Source organism: Danio rerio, chromosome 20 (assembly GCF_049306965.1).
Source record: "Danio rerio strain Tuebingen ecotype United States chromosome 20, GRCz12tu, whole genome shotgun sequence".
NCBI classification, from domain to species: Eukaryota; Metazoa; Chordata; class Actinopteri; order Cypriniformes; family Danionidae; genus Danio; species Danio rerio.
In genome coordinates, this window is record NC_133195.1 from 1,972,501 (window position 1) to 1,996,780 (window position 24,280).

Genomic DNA, 24,280 nt, shown 5'->3' on the forward strand with positions numbered 1-24,280 from the left:
CCAATCAGAGAAGAGCAGAGCCATCTGACCAATCAGAGAAGAGCAGAGCCATCTGACCAATCAGAGAAAAGCAGAGCCATCTGACTAATCAGAGAAGAACAGAGCCAACTGACTAATCAGGATAAGAGCCATATGACCAATCAGAGAACAGCAGATCCAACTGACCAATCAGAGAAGAGCAGATCCAACTGACTAATCAGAGAGGAGCAGAGCCATCTGACCAATCAGAGAAGAACAGAGCCAACTGACTAATCAGAGAAGAACAGAGCCAACTGACTAATCAGGATAAGAGCCATATGACCAATCAGAGAACAGCAGATCCAACTGACTAATCAGTGAGGAGCAGAGCCATCTGACAAATTAGAGAAGAGCAGAGCCATCTGACCAATCAGAGAAAAGCATATCCAACTGACAAATCAGAGAGAAGCAGAGCCAAATGACAAATCAGAGAAGAGCAGAGCCAACTGACAAATCAGAGAAGAGCAGAGCCTTCTGACCAATCAGAGAAGAGCAGAGCCATCTGACCAATCAGAGAAGAGCAGAGCCATCTGACCAATCAGAGAGGAGCAGAGCGATCTGACCAATCAGAGAAGAGCAGAGCCATCTGACCAATCAGAGAGGAGCAGAGCGATCTGACCAATCAGAGAAGAGCAGAGCCATCTGACCAATCAGACAAGAGCAGAGCCAACTGACTAATCAGAGAAGTGCAGAGCCAACTGATTAATCAGAGAGGAGCAAAGCCATCTGACCAATCAGAGAGAAGCAGAGCCACCTGACAAATCAGTGAAGAGCAGAGCCATCTGACCAGTCAGAGAAGAGCAGAGCCATCTGACAAATCAGAGAGGAGCAGAGCGATCTGACCAATCAGAGTAGAGCAGAGCCATCTGACAAATCAGAGAGGAGCAGAGCCATCTGACCAGTCAGAGAAGAGCAGAGCCATCTGACAAATCAGAGAGGAGCAGCGCCAACTGACAAATCAGAGCACAGTTATCTCTCAGTAAGGCAGGTCTTGTGGAGAGTTGATCCTTAAACAAACTGTTTCAGACACTATAAATTCTGATGCTGCAGTTGATATTAGAATATTATTAATAATTGTTGGCTTTATATTATTGTAAACCTATTCAGTTTTAAGGCGAATCCTGCTTTGTGATACAACCAGAATCTGCAGTGTTTTTATATGTGTTTGTTTGTTTGTTTGTTTGTCCCTGTGTTGTAAATGTGTATGTGTGTGTGTGTGTGTGTGTGTGTGTGTGTGTGTGTGTGTACTGTAGGGCTGCAGGGATCACACTGTAGGACCGAACTGTGGCCAGTGTGCTCCTGGTTATTATGGAGACGCCACTAGAGGAACTGCAGACGACTGTCAGCCCTGCGCCTGTCCTCTGCTGAGCCCCGCAAACAAGTACGTCCAGAACCAGAACATTCACAACAACAAACAGTTGATGACAGATTGACAATGTCATATTTAAGGACCACAGTTTGCCCCCGAAATACACATTATTGCTTCAAACCACTATAGGCTTTACCCACTCCACAGTTAACGAGATGTGTTTCCAGATTTCAAATAGAATAACATGTATTAGAACCGATTTGTTGATGTGTTACTAAAAAGTACAGTTCAGAAGAAGGTACCGATGGGTAGCGATGTCACCTCACAGCAAGAAGGTCACTAGTTCGAGCCTCAGTTTGCATTTCTGTGTGGAGTTTGTATGCTCTCCCCATGTTCGTGTGGGTTTCCTCCACAGTCCAAACACATGTGGTGTAGGTGAATTGGGTAAGTTAAATTGACCGTAGTGTATGTGTGTGAATGAGTGTGTATGGGTGTTTCCCAGAGATGGGTTGCAGCTTGAAGGGCATCTGCTGCGTAAAACACATGCTGGATAAGTTGGCGGTTCATTCCGCTGTGGTGACCTCGGATTAATAAAAGGACTAAGCCGACAAGAAATTGAATGAATGATTGAACTGAAAGTCTTTAAAGGGATAGTTCACCCAAAAAACATTTAAATGTACTTATTATTTACTCACTTTCAAGTCTTTCATTCATGAGTTCATTTCATTTGTTGATCACTAAAGTAGATATTTTGAAGAAAGCTGAAAACCTGTAACCATTGACTTCCATTGTACAAAAAAACCCAAATACTATGGAAGTCAATGGTTACAGGTTTCCGACATTCTTCAAAATATCTACTTTTCCGTTCAACAGACTAAAGGATTGAAACAAATGACAGAATAATCACTTTTGGCAATCGATGAATCACAGTTGAGATGCTTATTTAGTTTGGACTGAACTTATTTTAAGCATGCTGGCATCTATGAATATCACCTGTAGCTGGAGTCTATGATTTCAGCTCTAGGCTAATAATGGCTGTAGCATGCTAGTGGGTAATCCCGAAAGAGTTCCCAGAATCCAACAGCTGAGCATTCCTCATCTAAAGAAAGCGTCGCTGGCCTCCGCATTCCCAGCATGCCCCTCAGCCAGGCTCCGGTGTCGTCCGAAATAGCCCAATAGTCATCATGCTAGGGCTGATGGCCTCGCTGTGCAGGGTGTGAGGCAGAGAGAGCGCTGATGATCAGTGGGAAGGATGTTTTTAATTCGCTTATCTTTTGTCTGTCTTTTTGTCTCCACATTTGCTCAAAAACATCGCAGTTTCAGTCCCACGTGTCGTGTGGATGGCAGGGGCGAGGTGATCTGCGACCGGTGCCCGCCGGGGTACACCGGATCACGCTGCGACAGGTAAGAAGACCAGGGTTTACATCAGATCTTAGATACACTGAAGTGCATCACCCCAAAATCAGCTCACCATTTACTTCACACACCTTTATGTTGTTGTTGTTGTTGTTGTTCCCTGCTGAAAAATCCAGCTTAAACCAGCCTAGGCTGGTGGGCTGGTTTTAGCTGGTCAACCAGCCTAGTTTTAGAGGGGTTTTGGTCATTTCCAGGCTGGTTTTCGGCCATTTCCAGCCTTTTCTTAGCTGGTCAAACTGGGAGATGACCAGCTAAAACCAGCTAAAACCAGCTTGACCAACCTAGCTTGAAGCCCAGCCAAAACCAGCTATGTCCAGCTTAAAACAGGCTGGTCAAGCTGGTTTTAGCTGGATTTAGCTGGTCATTTTCCAGCCTGACCAGCTAAGACAAGGCTGGAAATGGCCAAAACCCCTCTAAAGCCAGGCTGGTCGACCAGCTAAAACTAGCCAATCTTCCTAGGCTGGTTTAAGCTGGATTTTTCAGCAGGGTTGTGTAAGCTACTTTTATTGTTCCCTGTGGAGAAACAACACAATAGAAAGTATAAAAGCAAGGTCTGCGAGTGTTTCTTTAACACAAAAGAAGAGATTTTGAGGAATGTTGGAACCCTGTAACCATTGACTTCCATAGTAGGAAAAACAAATACTAGAAGTCAATATAAAATAAATACTTGAAGGCAATGGTTAGAGGTTTCCAACATTCTTCAAAATATATTCTGTTGTGTTCAACAGAAGAAAGAAACTCAAATAAGTCTTAAACAAGGGAAGGGTGGGTAAATGGTGACTGAATTTACATTTTTAGGTGAACTGACCCCTTTAAATTGAAAACGTTTGAATGTTTAATAATGGGGCAAAGCAGTGACGCAGCATGTAGTGCTGTCGCCTCACTGCAAGAAAGTCGATGGGTCGCTGGTTCGAGCCTTGGCTCAGTTGGCGTCCAAAGACATTCGGTGAATTGGGTAGGCTAAATTGTCCGTAGTGTTTAAGTGTGTGTGTGGATGTTTCCCAGAGATGGGTTTGGCTGAAAGGGCATCCACTGCATAAAAACTTGCTGCATAAGTTGGTGGTTCATTCCGCTGTGGCGACCCCGGATTAATAAAGGGACTAAGCCGACATGAAAATGAATGAATGAATGATGTTTAATAATGTACTTTAACCTCTTAAGGCCCAACGTGTTTTTATATGCATTTTTTATTTCTCATCAAATCATTAAATAAGACCAATAACCTTGATTTATTAACTTATTAACACATTATTCCCTATTTCCCCATGGTTAATGTACTTACAAGGTATTTGGCCTATAGTTGCCATTTAAACTTTTGACAAAGTTTACAAAAAACTATAGATGTCCAGTGATTATTTGCTGTTCCTAAAACTTAGGCGACAAGACTTTTGTCAGGTAGTGTATTAGATTCAACTTTATTGTCATTATACTTGTATTTGAGATTATGGGCTATATACAGTGTGAAGCTATTGTTTGAATTGACGCTTCTCTCTTCTTTACACAGTGGCAATTGAATGCAAAATGTCCTTTCTGAACATTAAAAGCATTTCCTTTATTTGTCATTAAACAGAAGAGGGACTTTGGTCGTGAAACTCGTATATATTTAGTTGCCACTTGAATTTTTGACAAAATATACAAAAAACTTTAGATGTCCTGAAAGATTTGTTTTATTTGGATTAATCTAGAGACCTTCATGATTATGTTGATATACATTTGTGAACAAAAAAAAAATTATTATCATGAAAATTGCCTTTATTTGGGAGGGTTTGCCTCCATTTTGCATGCTGGAATTAGGGGTAGGAAGTTGAAGGCCTCGTGTGTTAGTAAGTAAATCAATTCCTTGTTTCTCCTTTTTATTTGGTTGTTTGCTTGCATGCCATTGAGAAAATAAACATGGATAACATGTGGAAAAGTTCTTCTAAAAGCCAAATGGCAATTATGAACTTGGGCAGCTGTAGATGCCAGTGCGAGCTTAAATGGGTTCAGTGACAAGACTTTTGTCTAAGCAGAGTCAGACCTTACTGTCCTAATGAAATCATTTAAGATCAAGGCATGATCGTATTTTATTGTGCTCAAATAAGCGTCATCTAGAGGCCTTTGCCTTTTATATAAGCTACTTCTGATACCAAATGATCAACTAGAAGTCAAGTTATTAATTTCAGTTCCTCAAACTTGGATAGGCGACAAGACTTATGTCAGGTAGTGTACATTTGAGATTATCGGCTATATATAGTGTGAAGCTATTGTTTGAATTGACGCTTCTCTTTTCATGACACAGTGGCAATTTAATGCAAATAGTCCTTTCTGAACATTAAAAGCATTTGCTTTAATTTTTATTATCATCAAAATTGCCTTTATTTGGGAGGGTTTGCCTCCATTTTGCATGCTGGAATTAGGAGTAGGAAGTTGAAGGCCTCGTGTGTTAGTAAGTAAATCAATTCCTTGTTTCTCCTTTTTATTTGGTTGTTTGCTTGCATGCCATTGAGAAGTTAAACATGGATAACATGTGGAAAAGTGCTTCTAAAAGGAAAATGGCAAGTATGAACTTGGGCAGCTGTAGATGCCAGTGCAAGCTTAAATGGGTTCAGTGACAAGACTTTTGTCTAAGCAGAGTCAGACCTTACTGTCCTAATGAAATCATTTAAGATCAAGGCATGATCGTATTTTATTGTGCTCAAATAAGCGTCATCTAGAGGCCTTTGCCTTTTATATAAGCTACTTCTGATACCAAATGATCAACTAGAAGTCAAGTTATTAATTTCAGTTCCTCAAACTTGGATAGGCGACAAGACTTTTGTCAGGTAGTGTATGTTTGAGATTATCGGCTATATACAGTGTGAAGCTATTGTTTGAATTGACGCTTCTCTTTTCATGACACAGTGGCAATTTAATGCAAATAGTCCTTTCTGAACATTAAAAGCATTTGCTTTAATTTTTATTATCATGAAAACTGCCTTTATTTGGGAGGGTTTGCCTCCATTTTGCATGCTGGAATTAGGAGTAGGAAGTTGAAGGCCTCGTGTGTTAGTAAGTAAATCAATTCCTTGTTTCTCCTTTTTATTTGGTTGTTTGCTTGCATGCCATTGAGAAAATAAACATGGATAACATGTGGAAAAGTTCTTCTAAAAGCAAAATGGCAAGTATGAACTTGGGCAGCTGTAGATGCCAGTGCAAGCTTAAATGGGTTCAGTGACAAGACTTTTGTCTAAGCAGAGTCAGACCTTACTGTCCTAATGAAATCATTTAAGATCAAGGCATGATCGTATTTTATTGTGCTCAAAAAAATGTAATCTAGAGGCCTTTGCCTTTCAAATGAGACACTCCTGATACCATCATGAAGTCTAGTGATTATTTGCTGTTCCTAAAACTTGTATAGGCAACAAGACTTTTGTCAGGTAGTGTAAATTTGAGAATATGAGCTATATACAGTGTAAAACTATTAGTCGAATTGATGCTTCTCTGTTCATGACACAGTGGCAATTTAATGCAAAATGTCCTGTCATTAAACAGAAGAGTGGCTTTAGTAGTGAATCCCTCATATACTTTTGATTTTCTTGCCAATTCTTTACCTACAGGCTTTCATACACAACCTAAGTAGTCTGGAAATGTTTTATTTCTTCAAGCTGTTCACACGTTGGCAACTAAACACCCTCGAATAACTGACACTGAACAGTAGCTGCTTTTAAAAGCACTGATGTTCCTCACGAATCCCAAATGTGCATCTTTATGTGACGGTTTTCCTTGTGAAGCACGCTGGGAAAGTCCTGTGATCTGGGATGAAATCTGACGGCACATTAGATCTGTTTTTTTATGCCGTTTTGAAGCTTGACCAGAACCGCTTAATGGCACTGTACCAATAACTAATGATCTGTCTACTGCAGCCCTGAAAGACATCACACTGTGCTGTGTACAGACGGGAATTTACAGAAGTAGACACCGGGAGAAATGTTGATTAAACGTTTAAATAGACTTGCAAAGTTTACATGGACTTTTTTGCTAAGCAGTTTTAAATCTGTGGAGTTTCTTGGTGACAATATTGTGCCTCTAAAAATGCCAACCATTGGGTTAAATAGTGTCATTGAAATTTGATGGAAGAGAAATTAACCCAACATTGGGTTTGTCCATATTCGACTCAACATTGGGCATCAACAACCCAGCATTTTTAGTGTAGTGTGTATTTTTAAATTATCTTGGTGACAACATCGATAACGATGTATGCTCTAAAAATGCTGGGTCGCTGGAGCCCAATGTTGGGTCAAATATGGACGAATCCACCCATTGGTTTTAAAATGTGATTGAAATTTAATGTAAAAAAAATACCCAGCATTGTCCATATTTGGCTCAACAGTGGGTTTCAATAGCCTAGAATTTATTGTCTGTGTGTGTTGTGTATTTTTGGATTATCTTGGTGACATAACATTGTGCGCTCTAAAATTGCTGGGTTATTGTAAACAATGTTTGGGTCAAAGATGGACAAACCCAAACATTGGTTTGAAAGTGTAATTGAAATTTAGTCGAAAGAATTAACCCAATGTTGGGTTTGTCTATATTTAATTCAACGTTGGTTTTAACAACCCAGCATTTTATTGTGTATTTTTAAATTATCTTGATCACAAAACATGTTCTGCTTGCATTCGCGTGGGTTTCCTCCGGGTGCTCCGGTTTCCCCCACAGTCCTAAGACATGCGGTACAGGTTAATCGGGTAGGCTAAATTGTCAGTAGTGTATGAGTGTGTGTGTGAATGTTTGTGTGGATGTTTCCCAGAGATGGGTTGCAGCTGGAAGGGCATCCGCTGCGTAAAACCTTGCTGAATAAGTTGGTGGTTCATTCCACTGTGGCGACCCCGGATTAATAAAGGGACTAAGCCGACAAGAAAATGAATGAATGAATGAATGAATGGTCACATAACATTGAAAACATTGTATTGTCTATAAATGCTGGGTCGCTGGAGCCCAATGTTGGCAAATATGGACAAACCCAGCCAGTGGTTTTAAAATGTGATTGAAATTTGTTGTAAAAAAATAATAAATACCCAAATGTTGGGTTTGTCCATGTTTGACTCAACATTGGGTATTAACAACACTGCATTTTTTGTGTATTGTGTATTTTTAGATTATCTTGGTGACACAACATTGATAACACTGTATGCTCTTAATATGCTGGGTTGTTGGAATTATAATGTTGCATCAGATATGGACAAACCCAACCTTTGGTTTAAAAATGTACAGTAAATTGAAATTGAAATTTGATGGAAAAATGAACCCAACTATAGGTTTGTCAATTTTAGACTCAATCTTGGGTATTAACAACACTGCATTTTTTGTGTATTGTGCATTTTTTTAGATTATTTTGGTGATATAACATTGATAACATTGATAACATTGTATGCTCTAAGTCGCTGGAGCCTAATACTGGGTCAAATATGGACAAATCCAACCATTGGGTTGAAAAATGTCATTGAAGTTTAATTGAACAAATTAACCCAATTTTGGGTTTGTCCATATTTGGCTCAACGTCAACATTGACAACATTGTATGTTCTAAAAAATGCTGGGCTGCTGGAACAGAATGTTGGGTCAAGCATGGACAAACCAAACCATTGGTTTATAAATGTAATTGAAATTTAATAGGGAGAAAATTAACCCAACTTTGGATTTGGCCATATTTGACTCAGCATTGAGTTTCAACAACCCAACATTATTTTTTCTTGATTTGTGTATTTTTAGATTTTTTTGGTGACATACCATTGATAACATTGCATGTTCTAGAAATGCTGGGTTGGAATCCTAATGTTGGGTCAAATATGGTCAAATCCAACCATTGGGTTAAAAAGTAAAGTAGCATTGAAATTTAATTGACAAAATTAACCCAACTTTGAGGTGTCCAGCAACCCAGTGTGTGTGTGTGTGCGTGCGTGTGTGTGTGTGTGTGTGTGTATTGTGTATTTTTACATTATCTTGGTGACATAACATTGTGCGCTCTAAAAACACTAGGTTATTGAAACCTAATGCTGGGTCAAATATGTGCAAACCCAACCATTGGTTTTAAAATGTAATTGAAACTTAATGGAAATAATGAACCCAATGTTGGGTTTGTCCATATTTAATTCAACATTAGGTTTCAACAACCCAGCATTATTTGTGTATTCAGTATTTTTAAATAGTCTTGCTAAGATAACATTGTAAGCTAATAAAAAATAAATGCTGGGTTGCTGGAACCCAATTTTGGTTCAAATATGTACAAACCCAACCGTTGGGTTAAAAAGGGTCAATGAAATTTGATAGTAAAAAAATGAAAATGGTCCATGTTTGACTGACCCAGCTTTTTTTGTGTGTGTGTTCTGTATTTTTAAATGATCTTTAATTTTAAATCACACTTGATGAAGTCTTTTAATAGGTTTCCATTGAGGATTGGGTTTAGGACTAGGGGTGGGGTAGGGCTATATCATAAGCGTTTTTACTGAATAAAATACATTACGCCCATGGAGTGTCCCTATAAAGCGTGTGTACAAGTATGAGTGTGTGTGTGCGCATGTGTTCAGCTGAACAGCAGCATGTGTTTGAGTTTGTAATGTGTTTGTTTGAGTAGACTAGTCAAACAGATTTTAATCTCCAGGCCATATGGATCTCTGTCCCAGTGTGATGTGAAATAAAATTCAGGGATAAGCGGGAGCAAATGGCTCGAGCCTCTGCGGTCAGTGTAAAAGTGCCCGTAAAACGGGTGGGGGTTCTATTTCACCATACGAAAGTGTATGTAATAAATAAGGGCCTGATTTGATTTGATCTTGTATATTTTGCAGAACACTGAACGTGATCGCCATGTTTTTAAGATGCCATGTCAAGAGCTTTTACACACAGTGTCACTCATCATTGTTAGTTCCAAAGCAGTGGACCAATCAGGAGAACACATAGGCAGGGCAAGCGTCTGTTTACAGTGGCAAGTTGGAATGACAACAGATTTATTTGAAGCTAATCTTTGCACTTAGATGCAATCATGCGCCCTGAATGCCACCCAAGACCGCATTTTCTTAAAAAAATAAGTAAATAAAAGGTGCTCAGGTAGAAACCATTGGCACCCTGAACATAATGCAGTCTAGGTCAATCAGTCCGGGAAGAATTTATTGAGAAATTAAGAAATTATTGCCGATTATTCATGAGAAACAACAGTGTCTGTTTGCACTTGATTTAATGCGGTCTCCCTGTTGGACGGCCTTGACACAATGCGTTTTTAGGAGCAGGTTTTAAGAGCGTCATGTGCCGCCTGGCTGAGTTTGTGTGAAGCGTGTCCTTCACATCTCTTTCAGTGGGTTCCTCAGGGGACAGAGCGGGTTCGAGCCCCGTCTGAGCGGTGATGGATCGCTCCCATCTCGGCCCATTAACGTGCGTCTGTCCCTGGCTTTTCCCAGATCCAGAAACCTTTGCGTTCGCTCTTTCTCTGTCTCCGCTCGTCCTCCATAACACACACACACACGCACACATTAGCTCCTCTAATGGCTCGGCGTGGAGAGTCTGGCGAGTTTCAGCAGCGCTCCCTCTCCATCTGTTTCTGGGCTGGGTCGCAGCAAAGCAGAGACCTTTCTTCCAGCGAGATGCCATTCTCCACGACACCGCTGTGATTTAGTCTCGAACAGAGCTGGAGAAACCGCCTGCCTAGAATGCAGCGTATGCTGATGCTAAAGGCCCCGGTATACTCCAAACGAAATCGAATCTGCATTTCAGATGTTGAAAAATAAATTCGACCTCATGTTGGGTTAATCATTTTAACACACTGCCTCCAAAACTTTTGTCTATCCAATCGGGTTTAATAAGAAAAATACATATAAATAAATTACCCCTGAAAAGGTTTTTTTGAGGCGACGCGGTGGCACTGTAAGTAGTGCTGTCGCCTTACAGCAAGAAGGTCGCTAGTTCGAGCCTCAGCTGGGTCAGTTGGTGTTTCAGTGTGGAGTTTGCATGTTCTACCTGCATTCGAGTGGGTTTCCTCCTGGTGCTCCGGTTTCCCCCACAGTCCAAAGACATGCGGTACAGGTGAACTGGGTAGGCTAAATTGTCCATAGCGTAAGAGTGTGAATGATTGTGTATAGATGTTTCCCAGAGATGGGTTGCAGCTGGAAGGGCATCCGCTGCATAAAACACATGCTGGATAAGTTGGCGGTTCATTCCGCTGTGGTGACCCCAGATTAATAAAGGGACTAAGCCGAAAATGAATGAATGAATGAAGGTAATTTGAGAGGTGTTTTGACAATTTCAGGGCTGCTGTACAAGCAAAAGGCAATTTGAAATTACATAATATCAAACTAAACCTGGACCTAAATGAAGTTTAAGTTTGCTTTTTGGCTTTATGAAACCGCTCACCAAAGTGAATCAGCCTCATTTTGAAAATGAATATTTTTATCCATTTCTCAGTGAATGTGTTTTGGTGCATTTGAACAAAACTGATTTATGAAACATATATTTATTCATTCATTTTCTTGTCGGCTTAGTCCCTTTATTAATCCGGGGTTGCCACAGCGGAATAAACCGCCAACTTATCCAGCCAGTTTTTTTTACGCAGTGGATGCCCTTCCAGCTGCAACCCATCTCTGGGAAACATCCATAAACACACTACAGACAATTTAACCTACCCAATTCACCTGTACCACATGTGTTTGGACTGTGGGGGAAACCTGAGCACCCGGAGGAAACCCACGCAAACGCAGGGAGAACATGCAATCTCCATACAGAAATGCCAACTGAGCCGAGCCTCAAACCAGCGACCCAGCGATCTTCTTGCTGTGAGGCGATAGCACTACCTACTGCGCCACTGCCTCGCCCTCAGATATATTCATTACAATATTATTTTAGTCACCAAACATATTTAGAAATTGAAAGATAATACAATTAAATTCAAGCGAAATATTACAAAAACTTACAACCTTCAAAATTATAACAATTTTGTTTTTTTTTTTTTTTTTTTTTTTGCTTCTCTTGATTTTTCATTTGTTTTAAATTTGTATTTAATATTTTTCTATAACATATAAATTTGTCTGTGCTAGTTTTTGGACCATTATTGCAAGTTATTTTGTTATATAAGCTTCAGATTTGGCTTCAGTACTGATTAATCTAATGTATATGCCAAGCTATTAAATTGTAAAGCTTCCTATTACAAACATGAATCTAAAAGATACTTATATATGCTGAGCACTGTATGTAGGTATGTATGTATGTGTGTGTGTGTGTGTGTGTGTGTGTGTGTGTACATAGTATATATATATATATATATATATATATATATATATATATATATATATATATATATATATATATAGTCACTTTAGAATTATAAGGTTCTATCTCACATTATTGTCAAAATTGAGTTATTGACATTCTTATTAAATGACAAGTTATTTACATCATGGTATGTTATTTATAAGTTGTTTACATTTTAAGACTTTTTATTTAAAAATAAAATGTTACTCACATACTGTTTGCTATGGAATGCAAAAACTTTAAAGCTCATTATCTCAAAATCATTTAGAACGGCATGTTTCTTCAATATCTGCAAACATATTCTGGTGTTTTTGTGCTTTAGAAGGTTAAAAACCTACATACAGCACCTTACGTCTTTTCCCCCCAGTAATTTCTGATGCCACTTTAAACATAATCTGTGTGAAAGCTCCGCTGCAGCTGCTGGTGTTCATCACCCCGTGGCCTGCCTCATCCACGCACACTCCATGTGTTTGTGCCGAAAGCTTGCGAAAGAGTGTGTAGCAGGCAATCAGTAACAGTAATGGGCTCTTCAGTTTAAGAACCAGTGACCCAGGACAGGAAAAAGCAGCGCGGCGCTCAGTCATTCACTGACCTCATTCAGCTCAGTCCCTCCACGCCGCCGCTCCTGCTCTCAGATAGAGAGGACTTATGCTCCGTTTGGCCCTGCATGGCCTGTGACACCTCAGACTGCCAGTAAATAGAGGAGGGAAATAATAGTTTAGAGCAGTCCCTGATTTATTTTTCTGCCAGTAATTGTTCCCTGGTGTGTAGACAAATGGAGAGTTGGCCTGGGTTATATATGTATACAGTTGAAGTCAGAATGATTTGCCACCCTGTATATTTTACCCCAGTTTCTGTTTAACAGAGAGATTTCTTCAACACATTTCTAATCATAATAGTTTTAATAACTCATCTATAACAACTGATTTATTTTATCTTTGTCATGATGACAGTAAATAATATTTGACTAGATATTTTTTTCATATACAGCTTAAAGTGACATTTAAAGGCTTAACTGGGTTTACAAAAACAAATAAGACTTTCTCCAGAAGAAAAATTATTTAGGAAATACTGTGAAAAAAATTCCTTGTTCTATTAAACATCATTTGGAAAATATTTGAAGAAGAAAAAAGGTTCACATCAGGGCTAATAATTGGGACTTTAACTGGGTGGGTCTACAAATGAACGGACGGCTGTTTGGGTGGTCTGCTTGGGTGGCTAGACAGTGGGATGGACGGATGGATGGATGGATAAACTAAGGGATGGCCAGATTGATGGAAGGATGGTTGGTTGGTTGAGTGGGTGGGTTGATAGATACATGAATGGACGGACGGACTGTTGGGTGGGTGGTGTACAAATGGATGAACGCTTGGTTGGGTGGTTTGCTTGGGTGGTTGGAAGGTTGTAGAGAGGAATGGGTGGATGGTTGGTTGAGTGGGTGGATAAACTGAGAGAGGGATGGATGGATGGATGGATGGATGGATGAATGGATGGATGGATGGATGGATGGATGGATGGATGGATGGATGGATGGATGGATGGACAGTTGGTTGGGTGGGTGGGTCTACTAATATATTGACGGCTGGTTGGGTGGTTTGCTTGGGTGGCTAGACGGTGGGATGGATGGATGGATGGATGGATGAATGAATGTATGGATGGATGGATGGATGGATGGATGGATGGATGGATGGATGGATGGATGGATGGATGGACGGACGATTGGTTGGTTGGGTGGGTGGGTCTACAAATAGACAGACGGTTGGTTAGGTGGTTTGCTTGGGTGGCTAGATGGATGGACGGATGGATGACTAGAGGGATAGATAGAAGGATGGATGGATGGATGGATTGTTTGCTTAGATGGATGGATGGATGGATGGATGGATGGATGGATGGTTGGTTGGGTCTACAAATAGACAGACAGTTGGTTAGGTGGTTTGCTTGGGTGGCTAGACGGTGGAATGGATAAATGGATGGATGAATGGTTAATTGGATGGATGGATGGACGATTGGTTGGTTGTGTGGGTCTACAAATAGACAGACGGTTGGTTAGGTGGTTTGCTTGGGTGGCTAGATGGTGGGATGGATGGATGGATGGATGGATGGATGGACGATTGGTTGGTTGGGTGGGTCTACAAATAGACAGACGGTTGGTTAGGTGGTTTGCTTGGGTGGCTAGATGGATGGACGGATGGATGAATAGAGGGATAGATAGAAGGATGGATGGATGGATGGATGGATGGATGGATGGTTGGTTGGTTGGGTCTACAGATAGACAGACAGTTGGTTAGGTGGTTTGCTTGGGTGGCTAGATGGTGGGATGGATGGATGGATGGATGGATGGATGGATGGATTGTTTGCTTAGATGGATGGATGGATGGATGGATGGATGGATGGATGGATGGATGGATGGATGGATGGATGGATGGTTGGTTGGTTGGGTCTACAGATAGACAGACAGTTGGTTAGGTGGTTTGCTTGGGTGGCTAGACGGTGGGATAAATGGATGGATGGATAATTGGATGGATGGATGGATGGATGGATGGATGGATAGATGGATGGATGGATGGACGATTGGTTGGTTGGGTGGGTCTACAAATAGACAGACGATTGGTTAGGTGGTTTGCTTGGGTGGCTAGATGGTGGGATGGATGGATGGATGGATGGATGGATGGATGGATGGATGGATGGATGGATGGATGGATGGATGGACGATTGGTTGGTTGGGTGGGTCTACAAATAGACAGACAGTTGGTTAGGTGGTTTGCTTGGGTGCCTGGATGGATGGACGGATGGAAGAATAGAGGGATAGATAGAAGGATGGATGGATGGATGGATGGATTGTTTGCTTGGATGGATGGATGGATGGATGGATGGATGGATGGATGGATGGATGGTTGGTTGGTTGGTTGGGTCTACAAATAGACAGTGGTTTGCTTGGGTGGCTGGATGGCTGGATGGATGGATGGATGGATGGATGGATGGTTGGGTGGGTCTACAAATAGACAGACGGTTGGTTAGGTGGTTTGCTTGGATGGATGGATGGATGGATGGATGGATTGATGGATGGATGGATGGATGGATGCATGGACAGACGGTTGGTTGGGTGGGTGGGTGGGTGGGTCTACAAATAAACAAATGGTTGGTTAAGTGGTTTGCTTGAGTGGCTGGATGGATGGATGGATGGATGGATAGAGGGATGGATGGATGGATGGATGGATCAAAGGACGAACGGTTGACTGGGCGGCTGGGTCTACAAATAAATGGACGGTTGGTTGGGTGGTTTGCTTGGGTGGCTAGACGGTGGGATGGATGGATGAATGGATGGACGGACGATTGGTTGGGTGGGTGGGTCTACAAATAGACAGACGGTTGGTTGGGTGGTTTGCTTGGGTGGCTGGATGGATGGTTGGTTGGTTGATTTATTTTATTTTATTTTATTTTATTTTATTTTATTTTATTTTATTTTATTTTATTTTATTTTATTTTATTTTATTTTACACTTAAAATGTGTATTTCATGATTTTATTTTATGGTTCAGTGTATGTGTATCACTGAATAATTTATCAAAATGTATTAATCTAGTAATGCTATGCACATTCATTAAATTATTTTCCTTCAGCTTAGTCCCTTTCATCAGGTGTCGCCACAGTGGAATGGACCACCAACTATTCCAACATATGTTTTACGCAGCGGATGCCCTTCCAGCCAAAACCCCGTATTATGAAACTACCATACACACTCATTCACACACACACACTACAGCCAATTTTGTTTAACCAAGTCACCACTGAGCCACTATGCCGCCCCATGCTATACACAGTATTTTATATATTAAATAGAAAACTAAATAAAATGTTGTCAGAACAACTAAGGGCTGTCCTAAATAGTATCAGGACACTTTGGCTCATCTGTACACATGTATCTTGAATGTTCACTAAATCTTAAACCCGTGGCATCTGTCCTGCAGAAGGGATATGATCCCTACTAAAGTTATAGTGCGATCTGAGGATTTTAATAAGCGTTGAAGTCTCCAACATGTAGATTGTGCTCTGTCCGCCGCTGGGCCTATAAAGACAGTCACGTGATTCAACCCCATATTCAATTAATAAGTCTAGGGTGTCTGCTGGAATCCGCTGAACACAGTGATTACTTTCTGCTTCCGCCATCATGCAGATAGTGGCGTCGTGCACAGATAAGCGCACAGGAATCCATTTAACATGAAGCGAGAGGCTGGTCTGTGCCTGTTTATCAGCCCGCAGCACCAGTTGCTTCAGTGCAGATATAGGATCCGAACGCAGCCGCCGCAGATAAGAGGAGCGGGTGGGCGAAGCCGGCGCAGGAAGCGATAGCGTCTCGTCCCCTTATATTTCTCTCTCTTGCTCATCGTCTGAGCTTTGTTTTGGTTGAGGATGTCTCTTTTGATGATCAGAGTAGGGTTGTTCATCTGACGCACTGTAATGTGTGCACAACGCTTCTTTACAAGACAAACACTGCAGGCCTGGAAATGCAATAAGCTTGAACGCCTTCCTTTAGCTCCTACAGTGACCTCTGATCTGGTTACAAAGGAGAAACTAACAACTAATCACTGTGCCACCTTCAAGCTAGAAGTTTAATGTACAGTTTCAATTACTGTGACGTTTAACAGAGAAAGGAATTTTCCCCGGTAGAGTGAATCTACATGACTCACTGATTTAAATGAGTGAATCTACAGGTGATGACTCACTGATTTAACTGAGTGAATCTACAGGTAATGACTCACTGATTTAAATGAGTGAATCTATAGGTAATGACTCACTGAATTAAATGAGTGAATCTACAGGTAATGACTCACTGATTTAAATGAGTGAATCTACAGGTAATGACTCACTGATTTAACTGAGTGAAATAACAGGTAATGACTCACTGATTTAACTGAGTGAATCTACAGGTAATGACTCACTGATTTAACTGAGTGAATCTACAGGTAATGACTCTCTGATTTAACTGAGTGAATCTACAGGTGATGACTCACTGATTTAAATGAGTGAATCTACAGGTAATGACTCACTGATTTAACTGAGTGAATCTACAGGTAAGGACTCACTGATTTAACTAAGTGAATCTACAGGTGATGACTCACTGATTTAAATGAGTGAATCTACAGGTAATGACTCACCGATTTAACTGAGTGAATCTACAGGTAATGACTCACTGATTTAAATGAGTGAATCTACAGGTAATGACTCACTGATTTAACTGAGTGAATCTACAGGTAAGGACTCACTGATTTAACTGAGTGAAATTACAAGTGATGACTCACTGATTTAACTGAGTGAATCTACAGGTAATGACTCACTGATTTAAATGAGTGAATCTACAGGTGATGACTCACTGATTTAATTTGATTTGAGTGAATTTGAGTGATTTCCCTGATTTGAGTGAATTTATAGGTAAGGCAGCAAACATTGCACAAATGCCTTTTTTAATTTTCCATATTACATTTTGAAATGAATTATGCTAATCAAATGCTTCCATAAAATTTATGATGTAACGTGATTTTAATATTGTAATGATTACCTGCATAAATGAAAAATATAGCAGTGGCGCAGTAGGTAGTGCTGTCGCCTCACAGCAAGAAGGTCGCTGCATCACTGGTTCGAGCCTCGGCTCAGTTGGAGTTTCTGTGTGGAGTTTGCATGTTCTCCCTGCATTCGCGTGGGTTTCTTCCGGGTGCTCCGGTTTCCCCCACAGTCCAAAGACATGCGGTACAGGTGAATTGGGTTGGCTAAATTGTCCGTAGTGTACGAGTGTGTGTGAATGTGTGTTTGGATGTTTCCCAGAGATGGGTTGCGGCTGGAAGGGCATCTGCTGCATAAAAACTTGCTGTATAAGTTGGCGGTTCATTCCGCTGTGACGACCCTGAATTAATAAAGGGACTAAGCTGACAAGAAAATGAATGAATGATGAATGATGTTTGGACTTGTGTTTTCATTGGCCAATATTTAAATTTGTCTGATGATCAGAAACATTAAAGTGTGAAAAACATGCCAAGAAGAGAAATCAGTAAGGGGGCAAACACTTTTTCCCACCACTATATATGGTTAGGTTCAGAGTCGCAAATAGTAATGAGCGATGCACGAGATATTTAAAACTGACCTCAAACCCACAGGACCTCAGACAGACTGACTGTACATTACCCACTGAATAGCAAAGCAAATGCATGTGAAATACTGATCTATTTATGTAGAGCAAGGGGGATCAACCCTGTTTCTAGAGATCTACCTTCCTGCAGATTTCAGTTGCAACCCATATCAAACACTGTACAAGGCCTGGGTAATCATATCAAGTTGAGCACCCCTGATGTTGACAATAGGAAAAAGAGTAGTAGATGCCACTGCATTAGTGTCACCGCAGCAGGCATGAAGTGTGTTTATTTACAGTATTATCACTTCACTCTCTCTCCAATCTGCCTGACCTCAGGTGTTCTAATGGCTATTTCGGACGTCCCAATATTCCTGGCGGCTCCTGTCAGCCGTGTGTGTGTAGCGGTAACCTGGACCAAACCGCTCCGCTGAGCTGTGACCCGCTGACCGGAGCCTGTCTGCGCTGTCGAGAGGGATACGGAGGAGCTGACTGCGAACGCTGCGCTGACGGATACTTCGGAGATGCCCTCATAGCCAAGAACTGCCAAGGTGAGTGACGGAGATCTCAGCGCTTCAGCTTTGTGGCCTTTCATCAGAAACGCAAGTGTTTTTTTTTTTTGCTAGTTTCAGCCCGGCGCAGGTATCATTTTCACACGTTGTTTAGATAGTAAATAGATTTGCTCCAATTTGTGTTCATGTGCGTGTTGGTCTAAAAAAGGATGTGTGTTCAGCCTAATTTGCATTACGAGTGACTCGCAGCGGAAATGCGACAAGCGACCGTTCATTTCAACGAAAAGCAAGCGACTTCCATCGACCTCCATCTATGCGAGCGACAGCGACTGTTGGTGACCAGGTGGACGTGTGTAGGGACGCGGCAAAGTTGAGAATCCTTCAACTTTATGCAAATGAAGAGCAACTTTGAGCCAATAGGAGCACAAGTAGAGCTCACATGATCATCTTTCAGCTCGCTCGGAGGCCGGTTGTATTCTCTGTGCTGTAGACCTACACAGACCTGCGTTTGCAGAAGGTCGCCACCCAGAGCGACAGGCAGCTACAAAGTCGCTGCTAGTGTGAATGAGGCATTAAGGTGCATTGCTGACATGTTGAGGAGACTGAAAAAGACTGACTAAATGCTGCTCTAAAGTCAAAGGTGCAGTTTTTATTTGCTATTTAAACAGTGCTTTAGGATTGTATCAACCCGGGATCATTGTGGAAACGTAGCCCCGCGGACGTTTCTATGGACCGCGATTTACATCCCGGGAGGTATGTATTCGAGCGTTTTTTGTTTTCGCGGATCCGCGAGAGGCCGCTGTGCGTGCTTTTTCGTGTCTCGGGCGCCTCTCGGGAGCGCGCGGCATTCGCGCCTGTGCCGTTCTCGCGCGAAAAGCCGCCGGATCGGAAAAAAAAAGCAAAAGCCCTCGTCTTCGATTTCGACCGCGTTTTCGGATCCCGCTGCGTTCTCGCCCTTATTTTTCAGATTCCGTTTTTCGTCTTACCTGATTTCCGGAACCTGCTGTTCCCCGGACTCGATCCCGGTCGTCGTCCACCGCAGTTTTATTAGTAGTAGTGGTAGTGGTATTTGTTATATTCATTCATTCATTCATTCATTTTGTTGTCGGCTTAGTCCCTTTATTAATCCGGGGTCGCCACAGGTTATCGGCTCAAAAACTTATCCAGCAAGTTTTTACGCAGCGGATGCCCTTCCAGCCGCAACCCATCTCTGGGAAACATCCACACACACGTTCACACACACACTCATAAACTACGGACAAATTAGCCTACCCAATTGACCTGTACCGCATGTCTTTGGACTGTGGGGGAAACCAGAGCACCCGGAGGAAACCCACACGAAGGCAGGGAGAACATGCAAACTCCACACAGAAACGCCAACTGAGCCGAGGTTCAAACCAGCGACCCAGCAACCTTTTTGCTGTGAGGCGACAGCACTACCTACTGCGCCACTGCCTTACCGTATTTGTTATATCCATATTTAAATTATTATTTACATATACATTTATCATTTTTTTTGTTTGGGGTTGTCCACCTTTCGGGTTTTGGAGACGTATGCATCACCATAGAAAGTCTTATATGTATGCATCACCATATAATTGTATATACAGTTGAAGTCTAAATTATTAGCCCCCCTGTTTATTTTTCCCCAATTTCTGATTAACAGAGAGCAGATTCTTTCAGCACATCATAATAGTTTTAATAACTCATCTCTAATAACTGATTTATTTATCTTTGTCATGATGACAGTAAATAATATTAGACTAGATATTCTTCAAGACACTTCTATACGGCTTAAAGTGGCATTTCAAGAGTTCACACTTAGCTCATGATTTATACATAGCTTGTTTGGCATGCTGTCCCGGGAGAGAGCCCTGAGCTCAAGGGATCCTCGAGCCCAGGGCTCCCCCCCTTTTGCAGGGCGAGTGGAGATTGAGCTCAGGTCTATCTCAAACTCCCCCGCTGCTGAGGCCAAGGCGAACTTCCTGAGAGTAAGACATTATAAAAAAGGTTTAGGCTTGTTTTATCTATAATATAGAGCACATTTGGATGGTGGGAGGAAACCGGGGAACCCGGGGGAAACCCACGCGGACACGGGGAGAACATGCAAACTCCACACAGAAATACCAGATGGCTCAGCGAGGACCCAACACCATTGGTATTCTTGCTGTGAGGCAACAGTGCTAGTCACTGGGCCACCGTGCCGCCCATTCTGGATAAAGGAGGAAGAAGGGGAGGAGGGGGGTTTCTTCCAGACGAAGATAGTTGTAGAAAGGAAATGAGGATATATATAGTGATTTGGGATCCTTCGATGGGAGGATCATAATTAGTTAATGTGGACCAGCTGGGTAAATCATGAGCACATGCTCCTCTCGAAATTAGTTTAAAACTAAACTTCACTTAAAGGCTTCACTAGGGTAATTAGGGTAACTAGGCAGGTTAGGGTAATTAGGCAAGTCATCGTATAACGATGGTTTGTTCTGTAGACTATCGGGAAAAATATAGCTTAAAGAGGGCTAGTAATATTTTCCTTAAAATAGTTTTTAAAAAATGTATAACTGCTTTTATTCTAGCCGAAATAAAACAAATAAGACTTTCTCCAGAAGAAAAAATATTATCAGACATACTGTGAACATTTCCTTGCTCTGTTAAACATCATTTGGGAAATATTTAAGAAAGAAAAACAATTATAGGAAGGATAATAATTCTGACTTCAACTGTATAGTTGTAGATAACCACTGTAAATTTCTATATGCAATGACATTTTAATGGGTCCGCAATTTGTTCTTTAAAGCACAGCTTTTTTAGACTCTTACAATATAAATTTAATTAATAATGGTTATGCAATTCTTTTAACGAGGCTTTTACAAGTGACATTGTTCATCGTTTTGTTTTATATTATGTCAATTTATGTAGAAGTCAATTTATGTTCTTCCAGACAGCCTGCATGGCGTGTGTGTATGTATGTGTGTGTGTTGATTCAGTAGCAGAGCTCGGGCTTCTCCCCTCAAGGACAATACACACGTATTCCCTTCTCTCTACACCATCTGTGCAGTGTGTGTGTGTGTCCCGCTGCAGCCCCTCGGTTACACCACGCTGCAATATTAAGCAGGATAGAGTCATTCTGTTTGATTGTTTTGCTCACACGCTGCGCTGATTAGCATGCAAAGGGGTCATGGGATATTGAATAATCTCTGGTTCATGAATGTAGCTGTTATGCACGCTGGAGGCGAGTTCAGAGCGCATTCCCTCGGTTGCACATGATACATGACGACGAAGTGACAGTCGATGCGCTCCTGTAGACTTCGGCAGAGCATTGTAAAGCATCCGTATGTCGCAGTCCGACATGAAATTACAGGATTCTATATCCACTTAAAGGGGAGCGATTCTGCCCCTTTTTTACAAGATGTAAAATAAGCCTCTGGTGTTTCCAGAGTGTGTGTGAAGTTTCAGCTTAAAATTTCCTCCGGGTGCTTCGGTTTCCCCCACAGTCCAAACGCATGCGCTATAAAGGAATTGAAGAAACTTAATTGGCCGTAGTGTATGTGTTTGAATGAGTGTGTATAGGTGTTTCCCAGTACTTAGTTGCAGCTAGAAGGGCATCCGCTGTGTAAAACATATGCTGGATAAGTTGGCGGTTCATTCCGCTGTGGCGACCCCTGATGAATAAAGGGACTAAGCCAAAGAAAAATGAATGAATGAAGGAATGAATGAATGAATGAATGAATGAATGAATGAATGAATGAAGGAATGAATAAATAAATGAATGAATATCAGCTAACAAATTTAGGTTGTAAGAACGTTCTCATAACGTTATCTGTAACGATCCAAGAATGTTGAAATGTCCAGTTTGCTTAATGTTGCTGGAACGTTTTTTTATGGTTTTTAAAACCAAAATATAACGTTCTAAGAACGTTTATTTGGAATGTTCCAAGAACGTTAAATTGTCCAGTTTGCTTAATGTTGATAGAACGTTTTTTCATGGTTAGGATAATGTTGTTACAACATTTTAAAAACCTAAATTTCCACCAAAATATAACGTTCTAAGAACGTTTTGGATCGACATTATGACAACGTTTATGAAGTACAAATAACTTCATAAGAACTTTGTTCCAAGAACGTTTTTTTACAACGTTACAAGAACGTTAACAACGTTATGACACCCTTCTAAAAACGTTCTATTGATAACTTTTTGTGTTAACATTTCCACAACTTTTAAAGAACGTTAGTGAATGTTCTGGGAACGTTCCCTGTTAGCTGGGTATGTACTTAGATTTTACATAAAGCTGCTCACACTCTCCAGTCAAGATTATTTTTAATAGATTTTGTGTTGGAAGTGGCGCACACTCTTTTCCACCCAGATTGTGGTTTATAAATGAGACCCCAGAGCTGTGAATGTTCGTGAGGTGGACGTTGTTATTGTTGATGTCCACTGCATGCTGGTTTTAAAGCATGTTTACATCTGATCAAAGAAAATAGGACTCACACTGTATTCTGCCGGGAATAACAGCTTGTAAAGAGCAGAACTGACAGCAGAACAATGTAGCTGGAGTGCAGAGCTCAGTGGGACACTTGCTTGTGTGTGTGTGTGTGTGTGTGTGTGTGTGACCTACATCACAGACACACTCCTGTACTGTACATGATCAGTCCTGTCTAATCAGTCAGCCGCTGTGTACTCAGAAGTAGCGTCTTTAAGCAGTTCTTTTACACATTTGGCTACTTGTGTTTAAAATGCTGCTGTTTGAGCATGAAAAGATTTGGAAAGTTGCACTTCAGCTGGAGAACTGTGTTAAATGAACACCTCCGCTGTAGTTCTGAGACCAAAAACACGTCCTAATATCAAGTGCTGGGCAATAATTACTGTAAATACAGCTGAAGACAAAATTATTCACCCTCCTGTGAAATCATAACTATTTTTTAAATATTTCCTAAGTGATGTTTAACAGAAACGTCCTTCTGTTCTCAATTCAAAATCTCACTGATACAAATAGTTGAATTTACAGGTAATGATTCATTCATTCATTCATTCATTCATTCATTCATTCATTTATTCATTCATTTATTTATACATTCATTTATTCATTCATTAATTTATTTATACATTAATTCATTAATTCATTCATTCATTCATTCTTATATTCATTCATTCATTCATTCATTCATTCATTCATTCATTCATTCATTCATTTATTCATTCATTTATTTATACATTCATTTATTCATTCATTAATTTATTTATACATTAATTCATTCATTCATTCATTCATTCATTCTTATATTCATTCATTCATTCATTCATTCATTCATTCATTCATTCTTTCATTCATTCATTCATTCATTCATTCATTCATTTATACATTAATTTATTCATGCATTCATTTATTTATACATACATACATTCATTCATTCATTCATTTCTTCATTCATTCATTTTCTTTTCAGCTTAGTCCATTTATTAATCTGGGGTCGCCACAGTGGAATGAACCGCCAACATATCCAGTGTATGTTCTACGCAGCTGTCCCTTCCAGCTGCAACCCAGGATTGGGAAACTCATTCACACACATGTGTTTGGACTTGTGGGGGAAACCGGAGCACCCGGAGGAAACCCACGCGAACACGGGGAGAACATGCAAACTCCACACAGAAATGCCAACTG

General features: G+C 40.9%; 1 protein-coding gene across 9 annotated transcripts in view; it reads left to right on the forward strand.

The window, feature by feature from the left end:
- lama2 (laminin, alpha 2) overlaps window positions 1–24,280 on the forward strand; it is a 389,595-nt gene that overhangs the window by 126,173 nt on the left and 239,142 nt on the right. For 7 of the 9 annotated variants that reach the window (XR_012395331.1, XM_073932092.1, XM_073932093.1 and 4 more), the window contains 3 exon segments: window positions 1,272–1,399; window positions 2,645–2,731; window positions 18,451–18,662. Coding sequence is in view for 8 of the 9 variants with exons in the window: in XM_073932092.1 (XP_073788193.1) it covers window positions 1,272–1,399; window positions 2,645–2,731; window positions 18,451–18,662 (427 nt within the window). In the remaining variant the exon portion in view is untranslated. 9 annotated transcript variants of the gene reach the window in all.